Below are 24,736 nucleotides of genomic sequence, written 5' to 3'. Positions count from 1 at the left end.
GAATCAAGGCGAATCCAATTAGTCTTTAATAACTAGCTCCTCTGCTCAGCCAATAACTTAAAAGAGTATAGGTGCAATTTTATATGAGGAACCATGAACTTTCTGCAGGTATCCTGAAACTGCAAACTACACAAGGTGCAATTGAAAGGTTAAGGCTAACATGTTCTTTTATGCCTAAAGTATAATCCAATCATTATCAGTTATCAGCTCAAAGCTACTGTTCTGCTTTCACTAGAAAAGGTTGCACAAGTGTGACACATTGTTTAAAATAATAATTTCAATGAAGTTTTGGTATATTGTCACTTCAGTATTTACCTTTGAACCTTTAGTTTTCTACAAATCTTTCATTTCAAAACTCAATTCAAAAAATATTTTACATTGGAATTTTATAAAAACATGGAACAAATTAAACTGATAAACATAAGTCAACCATCAAAAGAATATCCCCCCCCCCCAAACTTTCTCCTTTCTTATCTCAGATTCATCCTAGGATACAGTTGGTGCTGGTGGTCCTCTTGCGCCTCACTCAAAATGCCACTCTTCATATGTGAACCTCGATAGTTAAAGTATTTTTATTTTTAGTGCTTTGTAGTTCGGGTTGCAGGAGACCAGCTAACCTTCATCTGCAAGCTCTCTGCATTGACATTGCTGAACCTAGCTTCCTTATCAAAATCACAGACCCACAAAAGCATCAGATGTAAGAGCTTCATTAGTGTTGGTAATTTACTCCACCATGAGAGACGTTGAAGCCAAGCCTGAACCTGTCTTCACTCAACAGTCACACACATGGTTTCTAGTAGAGGTCACTGGACAGCAATCTGGATAGGAAATATTGATTTTTCTCTTCCTTACCCCAGATACGTTGATACCAATTGTAGTGCCCCTATCGCTATCAAAGCTAAAATCAGCTAACAGCACAGACCATGGTTTGAAACTGTGACCTACTCCCTTTGTCCCACTATTGGTGGCAAAGCCTTCAGGCTCCTCGGAACTACTCTGCAAAACTCCCTCCTTAAACCCCTCTGTTTCTCCACTTATCTGTCTACCTTTAAAAACAATTTTAACCAAGTTTCTGACACCTCTCCTAACCCTCCCATCATGACCCGGCATCCATTCCTTTAATTATTTTCTCTTATCCTGCTGTAAAGTGCCGTGGGAGATTTTCTATATTAAAGACACTATACAAATGTTATAAAATCTAATATAAATGTTGTTACAAAGTCCCATTAACCACTGGGAGAGCTGTATGTTAAAAATTTTATAAAAACATAAAAAATATAGAATTGATGACTTTAGCATTTGATTATTCACACCAGCCCCGATATCATCACCCACCCACAGACAGCAAAAATCCAAGTACCTGTTTAAAGCGCATGGTGGGATCCACTCCAGTCTGTTTCATAGAATCCATAACAGACTTCATTTCCACTGCCTCCTTGATAAGCTGGTGATTCTCCATTTGTTTGGCTTTAAACCCATCAGTTGTCAGTTGTTGCTGCTGCACTGGCTGAATCTGTGATTTCACAGCCTCATCTGGTTTGTTAGGGATCCCGGGCTTTGAGGAATCTGACAGCAAGAAAGCATCCTTCACTTTTGTGCTGTTTTTGCTTGGCTCTGGGGTAGAAGGGGCTTTTGAAATTGTGGCAGTCGGAATATTTTTCTGTTTTAGTTCCTCTTTTCCTAGTTCCTTTTGCTGCCCATCGCCTTTTCTTTCACTGTCTCTCCCCATCTGCTGAAGTTTCTGCTCTGCAAACCTCTGCTCCTCATAAAACTTCTCATATTGTTGTCTGTAAGAAGGATTTGTCATTATTGACTTCTGGTCGACGTAACATAAACCATATGCATATTGTCCATAATAGAGCGACTGGGCAAGTGCTGGGTGTCTCTGTGTAATAACAGATTGGTGCTGAGCCTGAACATTTACTGTATTTGTGTCACTTTTCTTAACATCCAAAACCTCCACCTTGTCTTTTTTCTCATTGTCTTCCTCTATCTCCTTTTTCACTTTGATGTTCTGGGATGCAGAAGCATTCCCAGTTGTGGTGCCGCTGACTTGATTAGGGTGCATGTAATTAGGGGAATAGTAAGGCTCGTAACCATGGTAAAAAGGTGAATGAGTCTCTTTGCTTTGTGCTGGCTGAGAAGAGGCTGAGGAGTGAGTTTTTACAACAGTCTCCTTGGAGGAAACTGTATCCGCAGGAGAACTAGTCTTTGACCTTACGCCCTCTGACCTACTGTCAGGACCTCCATCGTCAGCAGCATCAGAAATGTCCGAGTAAGCTGGGCTGTTTGTTTTGGTAGCAGTCCCATCGCCACCATTTTGCGTTAAAACGTGCAATGGTGTCATGGGAGATTGTCCATTAACCAGATTGCTGCATTCCAGCCTACAGGCACTCCCAATAGAAGGGCTGGGTGCGTTGTCCGTGAATGTGTAAACCTTATCAGCCTCGGCTTTTATGCTGGCCATTCTGCTCTCCTGAGAGTCACATAAACCGTTCACAAGCACTTCATTCTTATTGAGATGCTCTTTTAAAAAATGTGCTGCCAGCTCTTTTGCAGAAGCCTTTAAATCCTCAGGTTTCCCTAGCTTAGAGTCCATCTTTGGGCTTACTGTCTCTTTGCCCTCTTTGTCTTTCAGCTTTCGCTTCTCTTTTTTCTTTTTATCCTTGAGTGAGGACAGGGCTGGGTTTACCGTACTAGGCTCTCCCATAATTGTAGGCTTTGGTTGAATAGGTTTCAGTGGTGGGCTCTTTGGTGTTGCCTGGACAACTGTTGTAGTAAGAGAGGGTAGCCCTGGTATTGTTCCTGCAGTGGTAGTTGTGAATGTTGCAGTGGGAATAGCAATCAACTGTGGAGGGGGAGGGGCAGGGGCAATTGGTCTAGTTGTTTTAGGCTTTGATAAAGTTTTATCCACTTTTCCATTGCTGTTCTTTTTGCCCTTTTCTTTGTCACCCATGTTTTTCTTATCTATCACCCCTTCTACTTCAAGTTTGGGCATTTCTGAAGCAGAGCCACCATCAGGAACCGAGCAACTTTCTAAAGCAGCAGTCATATTGGAAATCACAGGAAGGTTGTTTAGATCATTTAGAAGACCTTTCTTTTTACTAGCGTTCTTCCCAGATTTAGAATTGACTATTGGGCTCTGGGCACTGTTAGCCAAGTCCTTGCGGCCCTTTGGTGTCCCTGGGGTGCTTACAGAGATAGGTGATGGAGGTGCTTTTATCTGATCGTAACTCAGTCCACCACCAGAAAGCAACGTGCCATTTCCTGGTTCACCAGATTCAACACCAATTGCCACATTGTTCAAAGCCTCTTCGCAATCTGACATTTTGTCTTCAATGTCCGGCTCAAATTCCAGTTTATTCTCAGGGTCTAAATGTGCGTGAGCTTGGTGGTAACGCAAACCATTGATGTGCTTGTACTTCTTACTACAGTTTGGATGGGGACAGTCAATCAATACTGGGGAAGAGCAGCCTTGATCCACAAAAGTAGGCTCGGGCTTCCCCTGTGGCGTGGTTGGAGTGCTTCTGGAATTTGTGCGGATCCTCTTCCCAGACTTGGTGTCCTCAGAACTGGAATTTAGGTCGAGCTCCATGGGAGGCTTGTTCTTCCTTTTGTTGATGGGTGAGGGGCTGGTTTTCACATCCTCCATTGTACAATTAGGGGGTGTCCTGCGTCCACTCGAGTTAAGACTTCCCCGCCTCCCTTTTCCATTGGCACCACCCCTGTTCTTGGTTTGCATGCCCCTGGACTCCGTAAAACTGGCGTCGTTCATCGGAGCATTAGCAACGGAACGCGCCCTTTTCCCTCGGCCTCGGCTGGCTCGCATTTCAAGGTCACTTGTGGGCGATTCACAAAATCTGCGGAATAAAAATATTCCAAATTAGTACCAGAATGAACTGGTTTGTTGCGTTGTGATGGGTGTCGGAACTCAGTCAAAAGGAAATGAAAGCCTTTAAGAATCTAGTAAAATTACTTATGATAGAATATTAAATCAAGAAGCTCAGAAGTATCATGTGAAATACCTGCAAGATGCCATATATCTTTGTGATAAACTTTCATTATAGGATTCTAAACTACTTCTTGTGAAAGTTGGTGTGCAATAATACTAGAATTTTTAAAGATGTAATAATAGCTCCATCAAAAGAGTCACCAATTTCTATCAAATCCTGAGAGGGGGACTGAGTGGCAGTGGATTACAATCTGGCCCTTTAACTCTGGGAACTGGGTTCAAATTCAGTCCAGACCGAGCAGATGAAAGATTCCTCTGTTGCCTCTAAAGTTCCTATATCAAATGAGTTTGGCTCATTTCAACATTGGTTCTGCCTCACAACATAAATCTTTTATCTACGTTGGCAACTGCTGCTAAACTGGCAGCCATGCATGCTTAACGAATGGTGCGGAAGAGACTGAAAGAAATCTGGGAGTGGCTGTAGACAATCATTGCAATGCAACAATCATCAACGCAAGCAGAATGTTAAGCCATATTGCCAAATCAGTACAGTATAAGCCAGAGGCTGTCATGTTGAACTGTTTAGTGCTCGGCTCAGGCTACACATTGAGTACTGTGCCCAATCTTGGACACTGAGGTTCGAGTGAAAGAGCCACAAAGCTAAACTATAGTCTTAGAGGGCTAAGTTATTAGGACAACTTAGAAAAGCTTGGACTCATCAACCTTCGAAGGAGGCAAATTGGAGGGGACCCTATAGAGGTATTTAAATCACTAAATGGAATAAAAAAGGCTAGTCCTGAGCACAACTTCGAGTAAAACCATGACTGCAGAAAATTGAGACAAAGGTACAAACTAGGAAAAGGCAAGTTCTGATGTCAGGAAACACTTCTTCATGCAAAGGTCTTCCAGGTAAGGGCAGTGGAGTCAAAACTCTGGCATCATTCAAGAGGCAGCTAGATAGTGTGATAGGGTGATCATAGGTTCCTATGGAAGGATGAGCTAGATGGGCTGAATGGCCCCTCTCATCTTTGCTTATCTTTTGTGATCCTAGGAACACACGCTTGGCACCATGTTCTATTGAAGCCATAGAAACTAATATCATCTAAGTGCAGTGGGTATATTTTGCCCAGTTTGGTATTTTTTTCTGGAATATAACTCCTCCAGATCGGGGCAATTTCAGATTCTTCCACATAGCAATCAAAAGTCGTTCCACAGTTGTCCCAGACTACTAGAGGATTTCAAAGTGCGCTTACCTTGGAGGAGCCCAGTCATGTTTTGTGCAGTCCAAAAGTGTCCCAACATATGTCTTATTTCGCCAGGTCACGTTTACCACCAGAACACCTGCAGGAGATGCGAGAGAAAGATAAGAAATAAAACAATCACTTTTACATTAGGAGTCCTTGTTACTTTTTTTCCGTCGCATACTTAATACACATTTGTTTTCTAAGGCTGCGGTTTTGCATTCTTCCTCTTTCTAGCTTCACTGACCTCAAGTCAGGACCAACAGGAAATTGTTTTTTTTAGTGTGTAATCGAGATACGGCTGACAGAAGGAAATGGTTCTTGCCACGTCCTGCTGTAAAACGGCAACACTCACCTCTTAATTTTTGCTATTATTACACGTAATTGCTTTTGCTTGGCGAGCTGCCAGCACACACACTGAGCCAGTCTGCAGAACTAAAAAGCTCTTTGAGCTGACCATGAGCAATCTGTGAACTTTCCCTTTTTGGTTCTTGCTGAATTGGGAGGTGAGGGAGGAGGGAAAAATCAACTACACAATCTTCCCTTTTCGAAAAGATTTACATCAATCAAACTTCTTCTGAAAGCTCTCATTCACAGTTCCTTGTCTCGTCTTCTGCATCCTTGCCAGACAAAAGAGGGGGTTTTTTTGCCACAACCAAAATCAATGCAATTATCTCAGTCTTAAAATGATTTGAAAGCGTATTCTGCACAAATTGCTAGGAGCCACTGCATGAAACTCAACACAAAATAACTCCCTCTTCAAACGAAGATTTTTAAAATTGAATGTGGTGAGCGCCATTATACACAATTCTGTGATTAAATGGCACTCAACATGAACAATATCATCATTGGAACTATTCCAATATGAATCAGCTTTCCTTCATTGCTTGAACTACATGTAACGTTGGTTTGCTGGAAAATAATTTTACACGAATCCCTTCCCCTCCTGCTGTTCTTACTGTGATACACAACGTATACAACAGTTGTCCAGCAGTAAAAGTGATTGCGTGTTTTTTCGTCTACTCAATTAGGACTACATATCATCGCTTATTAGGGCTTATTTTTCACATTCCCCTCACCACTTAGTGGTAATTTCTTCCCTTAGGAACCATTGGGGAGAGATGGCTCTCTTCAAAAGAAGGAAAAAAATCATTCAAGACTATCAGTACTTTCATATCTTCAGAAACATGGGGTAAAATACATTCTAAAAATAAAGTCAAATCATCGACAACCCAGTGCACTGCATTTTTTTTCTTATACGGTAAGGAGAGTGAACTAATTTATATTTTACTCTTAACGTATGGTTTTCCCTTTTTTTTCTCCACCCTTTCTATTTTAAAGCAGAGATATTTTAAACTTGATCTTCTGCAGAAATTCTGTATCTTATCTCAGGACAATAAGTCAAATTAGACTGGATACCGTCAGAACCTTCACTTATCAAGTTTCATCCACGCTGAAACCCTCCCACCAAACACCCTGCACTGCAATCACACAGAAGGAAGCGAGGTCCCCAAGGCCCTGTAAACAGAACAATCCTGCAATTTCATTCCCTAAAGAACTGACAAAATGCCACTGCGGGGAGGAATCTAAACACACTGGTGTGTTCTTATCTCTTAAGTGTCACTGGTATATTTCACTAGGTGAGAAAGCAGCACAGGCCCACTACAGACTGTACCACAGTACAGTGGTAATGTGTCTGTAATCACCCCTTCCCCAAACTACCCCTCCCACAATAAAAAAAAATCCTACATCTGGAAAATCTATAAAACGAGGGCATTCTCAAACTACTTGGCCTTTCCCCTCCGTTCAGAATACTACTTATGGTATTGGAGACCTCTCAGCTGCGTTAAATTCTTGAGCATGTCAACAATATTTACAACACTAATGCATTTGTATCGCCAGAGGGTTTTTTTTTTCCTCCTGACCATCCCAGAAAGAGATTGCTAGTTCCAGTCACAACTGACTGCAGCAGTGCAGCTGTGGCAACAGAAAAAAACACAAACGTATAATTAAAAATTCTTTTAAAAAAAAGAAAGAGCCTTAGGATTGGAGAAAGGAACAAGCAAGTCCTTTCAGAGCTGGTGCAATAAAATTGTGAAGACGAAGAACCAGTGAAGACACTTAACATTTGTCTGCAGTGAAAGCCTTTGTTTAAGCATTTCCCTTCAGGGTTTCACATTTCCAAACCAAAGAAGCCTCTTCATTGGCTCTCTCCTGCTGGGAGCACTACAAGCCGATTGGTTTCTCCTCGGCTCTGCAGCACAGAACACAAAGAAAGAGGTTTCAGGGAAGAGATGGGTGCTTGAGAGAAAAATACCGCAGCACCATAAGCCAAAGAACTGTTTCCGATGCCTACAAAGGATCTAAACGAGAGCTAATGCAAAGAAATCTATTTTTTTCCCTTTAAATGGCAACGTTCGCCCGATTTAAAAGCCACCCTGTCCCTTTTGCAATCACATCAAACATGAGTCTAATGGCCGATAGTTCAATCGACCAGAGAAGTTTGGGGGGGGGGGGTGGTGGGTAAGGCTTGATCAATTGGAACCTGCTGCCAAAACCCATGCATCAAATTAACCTTTTCTCTCACGGATGCAGCTAACAATAAATCAACACCCAGCTCGCAAGCCAGCACCTTATCCAAATCGAAGCCTTTCTACAGAAACCAGCAGACCTGCAGCTTATTGTTGGAGGAGCCGTGCCAGCTCCGGAATTCCAAACATCCTCATGTAAACAGCCTCTGACCTTTTTTCTAAACTGCTAGGGGTTTACTGAAGCATGCAGCATACCGCCATGCCTTTTTAACCACAGGACTCATAAAAAATTACACTGTTAAATTACAGCCATGAACACTGTACACTGAGGCCCTGTCAGAGCTCCACTCAACACTTTCAATCTGTTAGCTCTGACAAATTTAGCAGTCGAGTGCAGTAAAGAATCCTTTAGTAGCTCGCAGACCAAACAACCGTAAATGCTTCTCTGTATTTAGATAATGTCAAGACAAATAAAGCTTTATGGAAAAATGCAGACTGCCAAGTCTGTCCAGCTTTCAAAAAGGCAAACAAGAACTGACTACAAAAACATGTTTTTCTTTAGTGACAGACTGCACAAAGTACTATCTGTGTCGTAAGATGAGAATTTACAACGTTTTTCATATGTGAGAAAAAAACACCGACATCACTTATATGCAGCACACTGTGAACAAATCAAAGTTATTTTTAGATACAAGTACTTTTGGCTGAGGGATATCTGTGCTGGACGAACAATGGGACTCTGCGGCCAAATGCACAGCACTAAATTTCTACATGTTAACCGGTAGCGGGTGGGCATGCCAAACACTCCCAATTAAATGTTGTGAAAAAGTAAGGGAATTAAGACCATGCAAGGTCCCACTCTATTTTCTTCTCTTTTTAAACATCAGACTGCTGAAATACACACCGTAAAAACAACTTTTTATGTAAGTGGTGTAATAAAGTGCAGCTAGAGGCAACTAACAAGGAATAATGTCTCACGAGTTTAGTCTGGCAGCCGCTGAGACTACAGAAAGATTTGGAAAAATTGTACTGGGGTACAAATGAGCAACATATTTCCTACTGCTTAATGCATATTAAAGAAAACCTGCTTCAGAAGATTCAGGTGAACCAGGCATTTGAATTTGTGCCTACAATAGACAGAATTCCAGGTTCTAGGGAACTGCACTGCCTGGGAGAAGAAGAAGCTGTGTGTGAAGTTTTATAAGTGTTAACTTGAGTGAATTTTGGGTTGCTACCGAATGTTGAAATGCAGCTGCAGCATCTCTATGTTCCTGGCATAAAGGTGGGAGGTATTGCTCTTGTGGTGCTGCTTAAGTGTTCTGGGGCTAACCTGACTCCAAAGAGACAGTGAGACTCCCTGTAGTGGGTACTTACAAATGCTTTGGTTTGACACCGCATGGAGTGTAAACCCACTATGATGTCAAACCAGGTGTAAGCTGCAACCTCCTGGAAACTTTTAAACCTACCAGCAATTGATGTGGATTCAGACTGGTCCAAATGGACTCAGACTAGTCCAAATATATCAATAGAGGACTGGCAGGCTGACAGCATATATCCAATGTTAGACAGGTAACTTTGGCATCGAGTAGGCATCCTTGTCAGGTCCACTGGTCCGCACAGTTAGGGGCTGTACTGACTCCAGGGGTAAGAGATGGATGGGTTCTATTTGCAGACCCTCAAACAAGGCGACAATATTCTATCAGTTAGACAAAGGTTTAAGCACATAGTATATGACGGAATCCCCAAAACCCTAATTTGGTATTTCACAAGGACTTTCTGGTAATTCTACACAGTGATGTTGCTAGGATTTCAGTAAATATATGATGGACATGTTAAGTTACGATATTAGCCAGCCAGCAAAATAATTATAGATTTCTCATTTCAAACTTTGCCAGTAGCTGAAGAAAGCAGCCCTAAAAATCTACAGGTCAACAATCCTGGCAATTAATCCGGGATTCCACCGACTGGGTACCTTCGCTGCTGACCCAAATGGACTTTCCGGGTTGAGGGGGAGGTTCCTTAATTAGCCTGCCATTGGCGGGCACCCATGCCACCAGTGGCACATCTATGGCGCCCGCTATATAAAACATGCCAGAAGCTCTGGCAGAGGTGCCAATGTCAAGAAGGCGCCTCCCCAGAAACTAGTTAGAGCTGCCTTCTCCCTTCACACAGCCCATTTTATAAGGAGGCTGCATTTAAAGAATTAAAAAAATTATCCCGGTCTTTCCTTCGGATCCCACGAGCACCGGCAGTAGAAGAGGCACATCTGGTCTGACCGGACATACCTCCACCCACCATACACCAGCTCCCACTGAAGGCCTGGGCATGGGAACCCCCACCCTGGCCTCAGCCCATCTACTCCCAACAGGACATTAAGGAAACTTTGCCAGGACATTAAGGAAACTTTGCCACCAGGCCAGGACCAGTCGTATCTGGGTCCCAGCCTAGATTCCGGCCATTCTGGTTGCAGCAGTATGCTGGAACTGCTGCAGATTTTGGGGCCTTTATTTTGTACTCTACAATACTAAAGGTGAACTATTGGTGGTTACAGGTGCGTCATTGGTGATGGTTGTAATAGAAGCAATTTGAAGTGACAAATTGAGAATGTCACACGAGAAGCACGTTATGTGATATCAAAGCATATTACCGCAAGTGCGATTTTTTATTATTCCATATTGCTACCAATTACATATATATAAAAATTAATTAGAAAGGAGAATAGTGCCAGAGGACTGGCAGACAGCTAATGTGATTCCTATATTTAAAAAGGGAGTTAGAACAAGTTCAGGGAACTATTAGCTTAATATTGGTGGTAGGAAAGATAATGGAATCCATACTCAAAAGATGTAACAGAAAAGCATCTAGAAACCGAAAATATAATAAAGAAATGTCAGCACAGATTTCAAAAGGGAAAGTCATGCTTGACCAAACATATTGAATTCCTTGAAGAAGTAACAGAAAGGGTGGACAAGGGTAATGCAATAGATTTTTGGACACTAAGGGAATCAAGGATATGGGAATAGGGCAGGAAAGTGGAGTTGAGGTAGAAGATCAGCCATGATCTTACTGAATGGGGGAGCAGGCTCAAGGGGCCATATGGCCTACTCCTGCTCCTATTTCTTATCTTTCTTATGTAATATGTTTGCATTGGCAAAAAGGCCTTCGATAAAGTACCGCATAGTAGATTCATGACTAAGGTCAGAGTACATGGAGTCAGGGGGCAAGTAGAAGAATGGATAGCAATCCGGCTACAAAACAGAAGAGAGTAGGGGTTAATGGTAGTTACTCAGACTGGCAAAAGATGGGAAGTGGTATTCCACAAGGATCGGTGTAGAGACCACTGTTGTTCACCGTTTACATAAACGATTTGGACTCGGGAATTTTTAAAAAATTTGTTCATGGGATGTGGGGGTCGCTGGCAAGGCCAGCATTTATTGCCTGTCCATAATTGCCCTTGAGAAGGTGGTGGTGAGCCACCTTCTTGAACCGCTGCAGTCCGTGTGGTGAAGATTCTCCCACAGTGCTGTTAGGTAGGGAGTTCCAGGATTTTGACCCAGCAACGATGAAGGAATGACGATATATTTCCAAGTCGGAATGGTATGTGACTTGGAGGGGAACGTGCAGGTGGTGTTGTTCCCATGTGCCTGCTGCCCTTGTCCTTCTAGTTGGTAGAGGTCGCGGGTTTGGAAGGTGCTGTCGAAGAAGCCTTGGCGAGTTGCTGCAGTGCATCCTGCAGATGGTACACGCTGCAGCCATGATGCGCCGGTGGTGAAGGGAGTGAATGTTTAGGGTGGTGGATGGGGTACCAATCAAGCAGGCTGCTTTGTCCTGGATGGTGTCAAGCTTCTTGAGTGTTGTTGGAGCTGCATTCATGCAGGCAAGTGGAGAGTATTCCATCACACGACTGACTTGTGCCTTGTAGATGGTGGAAAGGCTTTGGGGAGTCAGGAGGTGAGTCACTCGCCATAGAATACCCAGCCTCTGACCTGCTCTTGTAGCCACAATATTTATGTGGCTGGTCCAGTTAAGTTTTGGGTCAATGGTGACCCCCAGGATGTTGATGGTGGGGAATTCGGCGATGGTAATGCCGTTGAATGTCAAGGGGAGGTGGTTAGACTCTCTTGTTGGAGATGGTCTTTGCCTGGCACTTGTCTGGCGCGAATGTTACTTGCCACTTATCAGCCCAAGCCTGGACTGCTTCATTACCTGAGGGGTTGCGAATGGAACTGAACACTGTGCAACCATCAGAGAACATACCCATTTCTGACCTTATGATGGAGGGATGTTTATTGATGAAGCAGCTGAAGATGGTTGGGCCTAGGACACTGCCCTGAGGAACTCCTGCAGCAATGTTCTGGGGCTGAGATGATTGGCCTCCAACAACCAATATCATCTTCCTTTGTGCTAGGTATGACTCCAGCCACTGGAGAGTTTTCCCCCTCATTCTCATTGACTTCAATTTTACTAGGGCTCCTTTGTGCCACACTCAGTCAAATGCTGCCTTGATGTCAAGGGCAGTCACTTTCACCTCACCTCTGGAATTCAACTTTTTTGTCCATGTTTGGATCAGGGCTGTAATGAGGTCTGGAGCCGAGTGGTCCTGGCAGAACCCAAACTGAGCATCAGTGAGCAGGTTATTGGTGAGCAAGTGCCGCTTGATAGCACCGTCGACGACACCTTCCATCACTTTGCTGATGATTGAGAGTAGACTGATGGCGCAGTAATTGGCCGGATTGGATTTGTCCTGCTTTTTGTGGACAGGACATACCTGGGCAATTTTCCACATTGTCGGGTAGATGCTTGTGTTGTAGCTGTACTGGAACAGTTTGGCTTGAGGCACGGCTAGTTCTGGAGAATTATAAGTACAATTTGAAAACTTGCAGACGAAACTGAGGAGTACTGCAGAATGGGTGTGTAATTGGCAAATGAATTCCAATATAAGTAAGTGTGAGTTGGTACATTTTGGTAGGAAGAATAAGGAGGCCACATACGCCTTGGAAAATAAGACTCTAAATTGGGTAGAGCAGCAGAAAGATCTGGGGTACAGATACACAAATTACAAAGTAGCGACGCAGGTTAATAAGGCCATAAAAAAAAAACAAAGCACTGGAGTTCATTTCTGGAGGGATAGAATTGAAAAGCAGGGACGTTATGTTAAACTTGTATAAAACCTTGGTTAGATCTCACTTGGAGTACTGTGAACAGTTCTGGTCTCCATATTATAGAAAGGACATAGAGGCATTGGAGAAGGTGCAAAAAAGATTTACTAGAATGATACCAGACCTGAAAGTTTATACCTTGATACCAGACCTGAGGGGTTATACCTATCAGGAAAGATCGAACAGGCTGGGACTCGTTTCTCTGGAAAAAAGAAGACTGAGGGGTGAGCTGATAGAGGTCTTTAAGATTCAGAAAGGGTTTGAGGGTTTGATAGGATAGACGTAGAATCAAAGAAACGTTACAGCAAAGAAGGAGGCCATTCGGCCCATCGAGTCCGTGCTGGATCTATGCAAAAGTAATCCAGCTAGTCCCACTCCCCCACCCTATTCCCGTAGCCCTGCATTTCTTTACCTTTCAAGTACTTATCCAGTTCACTTTTGAAGGCCATGGTTGAATCTGCCTCCACCACCCCCTCGGGCAGCGCATTCCAGATCCTAACCACTCGCTGTATAAAAAAGTTTTTCCTCATGCCACCTTTGGTTCTTTTGCCAATCACCTTAAATCTATGTCCTCTGGTTCTTGATCCTTCCGCCAACGGGAACAGTTTCTCTCTATCTACTCTGCCTAGACCCTTCATGATTTTGAATACCTCTATCAAATCTCCTCTCAACCTTCTCTGTTCCAAGAAGAACAACCCCAGCTTAGGGACATAAGAACATAAGAAATAGGAGCAGGAGTAGGCCAATCGGCCCCTGGAGCCTGCTCCGCCATTCAATAAGATCATGGTTGATCTGATCCTAACCTCAAATCTAAATTCATGTTCAATTTCCTGCCTGCTCCCCATAACCCCTAATTCCCTTTACTTCTAGGAAACTGTCTATTTCTGTTTTAAATTTATTTAATGGTGTAGCTTCCACAGCTTCCTGGGGCAGCAAATTCCACAGACCTACTACCCTCTGAGTGAAGAAGTTTCTCCTCATCTCAGTTTTGAAGGAGCAGCCCCTTATTCTAAGATTATGCCCCCTAGTTCTACTTTCACCCATCCTTGGGAACATCCTCACCGCATCCACCCGAGCTTCTCCCGTCTATCTACATAACTAAAGTCCCACATCCCTAGAATCATTCTAGTAAATCTCTTCTGCACTCTCTCTAAGGTCTTGACATCCTTCCTAAAGTGCGGTGCCCAGAACTGGACACAATACTCCAGCTGTGGCTGAACCAGTGTTTTAGAGAAGATGTTTCCACTTGTAGGGGAGACCAGAACTAAAGGCCATAAATATAAGATTGTCACTAATAAATCCAATAGGGAATTCAGGAAAAACTTTTTTATCCAGAGAATGGTTAGAATGTGGAACTCACTACCACAAGGAGTAGTTGAGGTGACTAAGGGGAAGCTAGATAAATTCATGAGGTAGAAAGGAACAACAACAACTTGCATTTTTATATATTGCCTTTAACGTAGTAAAACGTCCTAAGGCGCTTCACAGGAGTGTAACAAAAATATGACAGTGAGCCACATAAGGAGATATTAGGACAGGTGACCAAAAGCTTGGTCAAAGAGGTAGGTTTTAAGGAGTGTCTTAAAAGGAGGAGAGGCACGCAGAGGGGTTTAGGGATAGAGTGCCCGAGGGCCTAGGCAGCTGAAGGCACAGCTGCCAACAGTGGAACGATTATAACTGTGGATGCGCAAGAGGCAAGAATTGGAGGAGCGCAGAGATCTCGGAGGATTGTAGGGCTGGAGCAGGTTATAGAGATAGGGAGGGGCGAGGCCATGGAATGATTTGAAAACAAGGATAAGAATTTTAAAATCGAGGCGTTCTTGGACCGGGAGCCAACGTAGCTCAGTGAGCACAGGGGTGATGGGTGAACGGGACTTGGTGCGAGTTAGGATACAGGCAGCAGAGTTTTGGATGAGCTCAAGTTTATGGAGGGTGGAAGATGGGAGGCCGGCCAGGAAAGCATTGGAATAGTCAGGTCTAGAGGATGTCGGACAAGCAATGTGACAAATCAGAGACAGTGGAGGGGTCGGGGGAGGTGGTGATAATGTAGAGCTGGGTGTCGTCAGCGTACTTTTGGAACCTGACATTTTGTTTTCGGATGATGTCACCGAGGAGCAGCATATATGGAACCAGGCGAGTGCAGTCCCACCCAGCTGGATGACTAAGGAGAGGTGTTGGAGGAGGATGGTGTGGTCAACAGTGTCAAAGGGTGCAGACAGGTCGAGAAGGATGAGGAGGGATAGTTTACCATGGTCACAGTCACAGTCACATATCATTTGACTTTGATAAGGGCCATTTCAGTACTGTGGCAGGGGCGGAATCCTGATTGGAAGGATTCAAACATGGAGTTGCGGGAAAGATGGGCACGGATCTGGGAGGCATCAACATGCTCAAGGACTTGAGAGGAAAGGGAGGTTTTTTTAAAAATTTGTTCATGGGATGTGGATGTCGCTGGCAAGGCCAGCATTTATTGCCCATCTCTAATTGCCCTTGAGGTTGGTGATGGAGCGGTAGTTGCAAGGACAAAGGGTGTTTTTTTTTGAGAAGGGGTGATGACGGCAGATTTGAAGGGGAAGGAGACAGAGGAAAGGGAAACGTTAACAATATCAGCTAACATGGAGACCAATAAGAGAAGTTGGGTGGTCTGCAGTTTGGTGGGAATAGGGGCAAGGGAGCAGTAGGTGGGTCTCATGGTCAAGATGAGCTCAGAGAAGGCATGAGGGGAGATAGGAGAGAAACTAGAGAAAGATGCGAGTTCAGGAGTAGGGGAGGGGGGAACGGTAGGGGAAGTTTGGCTTGGTGGACTAGGGGAAGGGAGGGAAGCAGCAGAGGCAGCTGAACTGGTGGACTACTTTGCCACTAAGATTGAGACCATGAGCTCCTCGCACTTGTTGCAGGTGAGGTTGGAGGAGGCAGGGTAGAGGGGTTGAAGAAGACGGTTTGTAGTGAAGAGAAGCCGGGAGTTATCTTTGCATTCCAAGATGATCCTGGAATAGTGAGCAGTATTGGCAGAGGAGAGCAGGACCCGATAGTGCTTTATGTGATCCAGCCAGATCTGGCAATGAATGGCTAAACCAGTTGTCTGCCATAAACGTTCAAGTCTACGTCCCTTGGACTTAAGGGAGCGGAGATGAGGGCCGTATCAGGGTGAATGACCAGGATCAGAGAGAGTAATGGTTTTTCTGGGGACTAGGGCATCAAAGATGGAGGTGAGGGTGATTGAGCAGATTGGTAGTTGCAGAAGTGTCAAAGTGAATGGAGGGCCAAAGGCTAGATAGTTGGGAATTTGAAAGTGCCGTTGCAAGAGACTCGAGGGAGAGTTTTTTCCAGGGGTGAACTCAGAAGGAAGTGGGATTGGGAGGGAGAAGGGGGATCTGGGTGGAGAGGGATACAAGGAAGTGATCAGAGATGGCCTTATCCGTGATTGACATGATGGGAGGAGAGGCCACTTAGAAGCCCAACTGAAGGGTATGTTGATGGGGTCAGATGAAGAAGGGTGGGAGGAGGCTCGTGTGGATCATAAATACTGGCATGGACCTGTTTCTGTGCTGTACACGCTATGTAATTCTATGCAATACTAAGTATGCCTACTGACAACACTGTAGGGGCAGATTTTCCTCTTTTGTACTTGGGTGTTAAATAATTGCCTGAGTAGAGCACATAGAGGAAAATCAAGTGGGAAGATTGCAAATCTGGAATAAAGCACGTCCAGGCATGCGATCCTCTCCATCCAACTCTCCTCTATACTCTCCACCCAGGCGATTATTTAACAACCAAGTGCATAAGAGGAAAATCTGCCCCCGTACAGCTAGAGATCATGAAACCCTAGCCTTGGTACATACATATGGCTGCCTTATGCCTCGTACGACTGGTGGTTCTGTAAGAACGGCAGGAGTTCCTTATAAAAGCACAACACTCCTAGATGTAATTGTGCTGCACAGTTCTGAACCTTTAGGTCAGAGAAATGTCAGTTATTGCTCAGCGTCAAACTATCTTGAGTACAAAGTGGTGATTAGTAACCCTTGTAATGCTAAGGACAAAGATTATCTGAACAAATAGTATGTTGCAGTACAGTTGAGGGCAACAGTACAAGGAGAAATAGAATGAAACATTTTATGCTCTGGAGCACATTGTGCTATAAATTGTGGGGCTGACTCTGCCATTCGTCTTTTGTGAAAGGATAGATGAATGCTGCTGGATTATTACTGATCGTCTCATGACTACATCTGTTAGAGTACCAAAAATGGAAGAGGGAGATTTGAGAATAATCTAATACAGTAAACATTTTAGTTATAATGGGCACACACACCATGGTTTAGCCAACAGCAAAATAAGTTACATTTGCTGTCACCTTTTTTCACACTATAAAAGCAGTTAAGCGCGAGTTTGTCTTTCAAAAGAAATCTTACCCAGCGATAAAAGTCTCTCTGACTTAAAGCTTCAGAATTGTGCAGCACATTGACATTTAGGGGAGAAGTGTGCTCTTGTTGAAAACTTACAGAACCAACGAGAGGCATAAGGCAGCCATATATACTTACCAGGGCTAAGGTTTCACAATGTTAACAAGACAGCTTGCTCGATAGCTCAGTGAACTTATCCAGCTGAGCCCTACAACCAACAAAGTCTCAGGTTAAATCCCCAGGCTAGCTACAATTGGCCTCAGCACCTTTGGGTTAGGGAGAGGGAAAAATTAATTGGCCAGGTTTCCCGATCCTGATTGATATCCAGTGGTCTCTCCTAAAAGTACATATGTATGGATATGGAGTGGAGGTCACAAATCAGGCTTGACTGTGACGTTAGCTGCTGTTGAATAACGTGCCATCACAGTTGGTTAATGTTTACTTGGGTAAAATACCAGAGGCCGACTGTATCGCAGCAAAGAGTCAATACCTTAAAGAGAAATGCAGTGAGAAAAAAACTCAAATCTTGACGAATACTCAAAAACCCAATGCAGTGTCACCTGAAATCCTAGCCCTGCCTATGCTTCTGGTTAGTGCACATGGTATTTCTTTCACCAATGTTTCCTTCTATCCTTAAATCCTAAAACTGGGCTATATTTACATCCCTCCAGGACAGTCAGAGCAAACCTATTTGAAAAAGGCTGCATTCACCAACCCCACCCCCACCACATAATTATGTGGTGTAAACAATTGAAAAATTGCCACTAGCCACCAAAGCAACATTTGTTAACTGTCAACCCTCCCCCCATTTTTATCAGTTATTTTCATGTGAAACTTGTTCTCAGATGCAGAGATCCACTGTATCCACTCAAACAAAACTCCAACACAAAAAGGAAGCATGTTTGCCACTGAGATTTCCATCACTGTCACATCTCCACTGCCTTTGTTCTGCTGCCTGATGTGTAGTATTGATTCCCCCCAAAATCATTGCAGTTCTAAAGAAGACTGCATTCAAGCTTATTCACTGCTTAAAGCACAAAGGCACGTACGTCGGAGTGGTTAGCTAACATCTGGCTTTATGATTCAAAAGATCCCAGAAACAGGCAACCCCCACTGCTCTCCCAATACATGCCCCTCCACTTGCAGCCACTTATTTTGTGGGGAGGGGCTGAGGCCTGGAAACAATACGCAGAAACTTACTGCAGGTTGAGATAAGCCTCAAGCTAAATCATTCCTTTCAGCTACAAGATCAGCACTCTCTAATCACACGGATGCCTTATCTAGACAAACCCACAATCACAGCTCCAATTTATCTACTATAAAATACAATTTGTGTCTCAGTGCTCTAAATTAAATCCAGATCCCTGATAAATATAATACAAGAGTATGTAGAACACCTACATCAAATTGATTAGCAAGCTCCATATTCAACAATTTGCACCATATCACACAAAAAAGTTTTCTTTTCTAAACATAAAAAACTTGCATTAATGTAGTGCTTTCCATGTCTTCAACACATCCTAAAGTATTTCACGACCAAAGAATTACTTTTTTTTTTAAGTGCAATTACTGTTGTTTTGAAGGCCATCAATTTGCACATTGCAAGGTCTCACAAACACCAAATGAGACAAATGACCAGGTAACCTGAATGCCTTGAACAGTACTGTAAATGTTCAGATATAGAAATGTTTCAGTCAAGCAGATGGTTAGTCCGCTACAATCAACCTCAAAGTCCTTGGGCTGGAAAAAATGTAATGGCCAAGGTTACAGTTCCTGGTCAGGCTTGGCTGTGAAAACCCCCCCACCCCAAGTTGGATAGCCTGCCAGCACTGAATGTCCAGTTTGAAATATGAGGAATAGCCATGAGAGCTGCTAGCACCTGCGTACCCATACTCAAGCTTGAGCTGCAGCCTTCAGAGCCAGATGAGTAAGGAGAGAAAACTGGAGGGGGTTGGGGGGTGTGGGGGGGTGAGGTAGTATATATCCCATATATACTACCTCAAAGTCCAAGCAACTCAGTCCTATTTTCTAGTTCGTCCCATTTGAATTTTGTGGGCTTGGAGGTTTGGAAAGTACTGCTCTTAGAGCTGTTGCATCATTGATACATTGGTGGATAATGCCTAAATCAAGATATGCTAAGATCAGCAATGTGGGATATAAGCAAGTTAAGGAGAACATAGATTTGAACTTCATGTGTGGCCATTGAGACTCTATGGTACACAATTATGCAGCCCATGAAGAATAAGCTTGGACACTCCTGTCATAGATTACAAATGTATCCAATTCTTAATTTAGCAAATGTGTTCAATTTTATAACAGAGTACAAGGACAAATGAAAAATAAATCTGCAAACTAATAGTGCCTTCACTTCCACTTGAATGGCAGCAATTTAAATACTTTTTTTGCACAGTAACTCCCACATTTTGCACAAAAAACAGAAAATGTTACCCAAATTACATTGTCTCCTAAACACACTGTCCAGAAATGGGTACATTCTGGACAAGGACACAAACACTGATACCCAAACTATGGGGTTCTGGAGCAAGACTTTGGACTAAGAACTGTCTCAGCCAGTGCATGATAAGAGAGCTTGTAAATTGAAAGAAAAGATAAAATACAAAAGTGTTCCTTAAAATCATAGTATCATAGTAGGTACAGCACACGAGGAGGCCATTCGGCTCTTTGAAAGAGCTATCCAATTAGTCCCATTCCCCAGCTCTTTCCCATAGCCCTGTAATTTTTTTTCCCCTCCAAGTATTTATCCAGTTCCCTTTTGAAAGTTACTATTGAATCTGCTTCCACCACCCTTTCAGGCAGTACATTCCAGATCATTAAAACTCGCTGTGTAAAAAATGTTTCCTCATGTCTGGCTCTTTTACCGATCACCTTAAATCTGTGTCCTCTGGTTACCGACCCTTCTGCCACTGGAACCAGTTTCTCCTTATTTACTGTATTAAAACCATTCATGATTTTGAACACCTCTATCAAATCTCCCCTTAACCTTCTGTTCCAAGGAGAACAACCCCAGCTTCTCCAATCTCTCCATATAACTGAAGTCCCTCATCCCTGGTACCATTCTAGTAAATCTCTTCTGCACCCTCCCCAAGGCCTCAACATCCTTCCTAAAGTGTGGCGCCCAAAATTGAACACAATACTCCAGCTGAGGCCTAACCGGTATTTTATAAAGGTTTAGCATAACTTGCTTGCTTTTGTACTCTATAGCTCTATTAATAAAGCCTTTTTTAACAGCCTTCTCAACTTATCCTAACACCTTCAAAGATTTGTGTATGTACACCCCCAGGTCTCTCTGTTCCTGCACTCCCTTTAAAATTGTACCATTTAGTTTATATTACCTCTCCTCATTCTTCCTACCAAAATGTATCACTTCACACTCCTCTGCGTTAAATTTCATCTGCCATGTTGTCTGCCCATTTCACCAGTCCGTCTATGTCCTACTGAAGTCTGTTACTATCCTCCACTTTGTTTACTACATTTCCGAGTTTCATCTCTTCTGCTAACTTTGAAATTATACCCTCTATACCCAAGTCCAGGTCATTAATATATATCAAAAAGAGCAGTGGTCCTAATACAGTTACACTGGAACAGCACAACACAATGGTATTTTTGTGTGCCCCATAACTTTTGCTAAATGCCACACTGAAACGAAACTTCTGCCTGTTAATGAGTTTTGGTTCGTGCCCTATACAGTTCAAGGCCTTTTACCAACAGTCGCTTTCTTTCATTTCAAATTCAAAAAGCCTTTTGATTAATCTCATGAGCTGACCTTTAAACTTTTCTTCGAGGACTTCCACTCTCTGTAAATCACACACACAATTGAATATCAATATCCTATCCATATTAATAAGCCTCATTGTGCTCCATGGATGAGTGGGAACTGGTAGCACGGCTGAAGCTCCCCCTCCTCCACTCCCACTGCAGTATGAAAGCCACAACTGCCCTTTCCGACAGCCTTCCCTTACTGCTATCCTTCTACGTGGCTGCACATCAATTATCATGAACACTTGCATGCAGGGCTTTCATCTCCTCTGTCACGGTTGCTTCCTGCAGCTTCATTAATTACAGGATCACTGCAACTGTTTATTGCAAAAGATTTTGTGCCATTATCCACCAAACCAAGGTTTCCAAGAGCTGAATCCCTTCCTTCCCCCAACACCAAACAACTCACATATGCTGCTACCTCAATACCTTCCAAATACACAAACATACATCAAGCCCTAATTTACTATTTACAACGTGGGGGAAGGGTATTTTGGTGTTTTTTTAAAAAAGTAATTTGTCTTTTTTCATTTTCTAGCCCGTGATTGAAGCCTGCTTATGTATTATTGTTCCAAATTATCAAATCAAGTCATATTTTCTAATTATTGTTTTTCTTGAATACTTCCTAACTTGTCAATCTGACCTTTATTATTGCAGACCTCTTAATACTTTTGATATTTTTACACATCTGCATGCCATTCCTTGGTGAATTAAATTTTTTCCTGAGAAGTTAACAGAGTCATTTATCATAACACAACAAGGCGATTAGCTCTTCAACCACTTGTATAAATGCCTTCCCATCATGCATCTTCACAAGAACCTTTCATAAACTAACAAGTCAGACAAATTGCTACAATAATCTTAATATTTTGACAATTTGTTGTATTTTTTTAAAAACTTCTTTTGAAAGCCTTATTTAACAAAAATAAATGCTGGAACACAAAACTGTTTATAGTTCCAAAGCTACAAGGGTTCATAGCTTCCAACATGCCTGAAAGCCCATTAATGTCTTTTTAAAAATGCTGTACAATTTGTGCCAGCCCCAGGCTCTTTTTCAATCAGTTCCAAGTAAAACAAAAAGCATTCATGAGCCCTCTTGGCACTCGGCTGCTGTCTTCCTAAATCAGCACTCTTAACCAACTCTTTATTAACACAGCCAAAGAAAGAACTTTAAAAAAAAATGCAATGCCTAGCTGACCACAGGCTTTAAATCATATTTACCTTTAATACAGCAAAACCAAATAGAAAAAAATAATAAAGGCCTCTTATACTGCAGAAGACATTCTATGTGTTGTTTATGCTAAAAAGCTCACTTTGTTGGGATGTTAAACCAAGGCCCCGTTTGCTTGTTCAGGTGGATGTAAAAGATCCCATGGCACAAGAGCTGGGGAATTCCCCCGGTGTCCTGGCCAACATTTATCCCTCACGAACACCATCAGAAAAAAACAGATTAACTGGTCATTTATCTCATTGCTGTTTGTGGGACCTAGTTGTGCACAAATTGACCACCACGTATGACTACGTAACAACAGTGACCACGCTTCAAAAGTAGTTAATTGGGTGTGAGGTGCTTTGGGACATCCTGAGGATATGAAAGGCAATATATAAATTCAACTTCTTTCTTTCTATTGCCATCATGCATTTGGTTAGAAATTCAGTCTACACTTTGCCCTCTATTAAATAGCCTAATGTTTTAGACAATGTGAAGAAGATTCAGAACACACACACACATACATAATATATATATATACACCCACATATATATATATATACACATACACACACTGCTTAATGATCAAAGATTTTGTCCAGATGGCAGTGGGTAATGACAGACAAACCAATGGATTTTAGTGGGCTCAAACTGAAATGTTATGGACATTTTAAAAATGTTACGGAAAGGGAGATTACAATGTACATTTTATTCACTAATGTCTCCTTATCCACAGTTTTAAATCATAATTATACTATTAGATGAAACCCACCAACAGCTGTGTTTACCGTTTCAGCAAGGACTTAAATGGCTACTGTGCATGCTTTCTTTTGCTTTCAACAATGCACTGGATTGCACATCAAAGTCGAGCAGAAGTTACTTCAAATGGTACACACTGCCTTTCTTTAAATAAAAATCTATGTATTATATATAGTAAACACTGCGTTTCCTTGCCTCAGTCTCCCTGTGTCCCTGCCTTACATTCCAAACTTCTTTATCCTCAGAATAAAATTCAACTGCAAGTACTTCAATCATGTGCTTAGAGACCAGAGCTTTTCTGTAAACAAGACTAATGGAGTGCAACTAATAGACTTCTCCAGGAGCATGGTTAGTTAACGGGGTCTTTGTCAGCAGTCACTGAAGCAAAGTCATCTTTTGCTTGGATAGTAAAAAAAGCACCATTCCCAGAAAAGCCTTCACTTTGCTGGTTACAGATTGACTGGCCTGAATATGTGTCAGCATTATACAATCAACACCTTATCTTCCTTGCAGAGCACATGTTCAATTCAAAAACTCAGCTCTATTTACCACGGCCTCCCTCGAGTTCACAGGCAGTACAATACAATTCTATAGCGTCAATTGACCCTTTATATCTTTACAATGCAATTGAGCAAAATTATTTTATGCAAAACAACAGCCAGTCTCTTAAACCTGTTCTCAGCAGTAACAAAGCAGGGAATCAAACGAGAGCTAGAGACACTGGGACAAATAAGATTGATCAGTACCACACTTCTCAGTGCATTGAGATGCTACCAGATCTTGCCCATTTCTCAGTGTGTGCTAACAGTATCAGCACCCTTCATGCCAATTGGACAAGTCTTGATCAATGACCATTGCTTGTAAGGTCACCCTCTGGTTTCTGCTGGTGTCAACTGTAGCAATTTCTTAAAGAAATTTTTCTCATCTTTCCACTGTACACGTCTAACCCTCTTTGGTCTAATCTTCCAGGTAAATGCTAAGTTCTGGCTGAATCTTCCAGAAGCAGTATATTTCTTGGTTTGTGATTTGATTTTACCATTATACCCCTGAAACATAGCACAGAGAGACAATGGGTTTGAAAGGAGTCCAGTCTTGGGTTATAGACCAAAGATTCTCAGCCAGTTTTGGTGAAACAACTCTGATTTACTTAAGATGTGTAGTTGAAGTATTTAATCCATATTCGCTTTGATTCAACAGGCTCTGCAGTTCTTGGAAAGATTGCTTACTCTTGTCTCCTGCTGTCTAGTTCGACGCCAAAAGTCCATCAGTATTTAATACATGTCCAAGTAACATTTTCCACCTCTTCAAGAGTACTGCTATTAAGAACCCAAGTGTTTGGATCTTGTGGTTCCTTATTGCCAACATTCATAATTTAGTATAAAGACCAACAAGGACAGATTGTTTAAGTGTTTATCGATCTCTGATAGTCACTTTGACTTTTCAAGTCATTTGCCAAAGCCAGGACAGAAAAGTTCCAACCTCTGCAAAGTCTACTTATGTTACAGATCAAATGAAGACCACTGGTCTTTACATATGGGCAGTCTAAAGAATCCAGCCAGTCAATTAAAATCTTAGAGAAGTTGCGACTATATTGCCGCTACCTTACTAGAGTGCGAGGTCGTTCAGTAAATAATGTACAAGCATTAACTTAAAACTAATAGTTTGGATGTTAAATGTATGTAAGAAATATATGGGTAAAAAGTGTGC

At 42.5% G+C, this 24,736-nt stretch overlaps 1 protein-coding gene across 5 annotated transcripts in view; it reads right to left on the bottom strand.

Moving 5' to 3' along the window:
• The window catches only part of LOC137320981 (zinc finger protein 608-like), an 82,696-nt gene that overhangs the window by 8,453 nt on the left and 49,507 nt on the right, over positions 1–24,736 (bottom strand). For all 5 annotated transcript variants that reach the window (XM_067983048.1, XM_067983047.1, XM_067983050.1 and 2 more), the window contains 2 exons: positions 5,206–5,293; positions 1,361–3,860 (listed from right to left, as the gene is read on the bottom strand). In XM_067983048.1, the coding sequence (XP_067839149.1) occupies positions 1,361–3,860; positions 5,206–5,293 (2,588 nt within the window). The remainder of the gene's footprint in view (positions 1–1,360; positions 3,861–5,205; positions 5,294–24,736) is intronic.

This window comes from Heptranchias perlo, chromosome 4 (genome assembly GCF_035084215.1).
Source record: "Heptranchias perlo isolate sHepPer1 chromosome 4, sHepPer1.hap1, whole genome shotgun sequence".
Classification (NCBI taxonomy): Eukaryota; Metazoa; Chordata; class Chondrichthyes; order Hexanchiformes; family Hexanchidae; genus Heptranchias; species Heptranchias perlo.
This window is presented reverse-complemented; position numbering and strand designations above follow the sequence as displayed.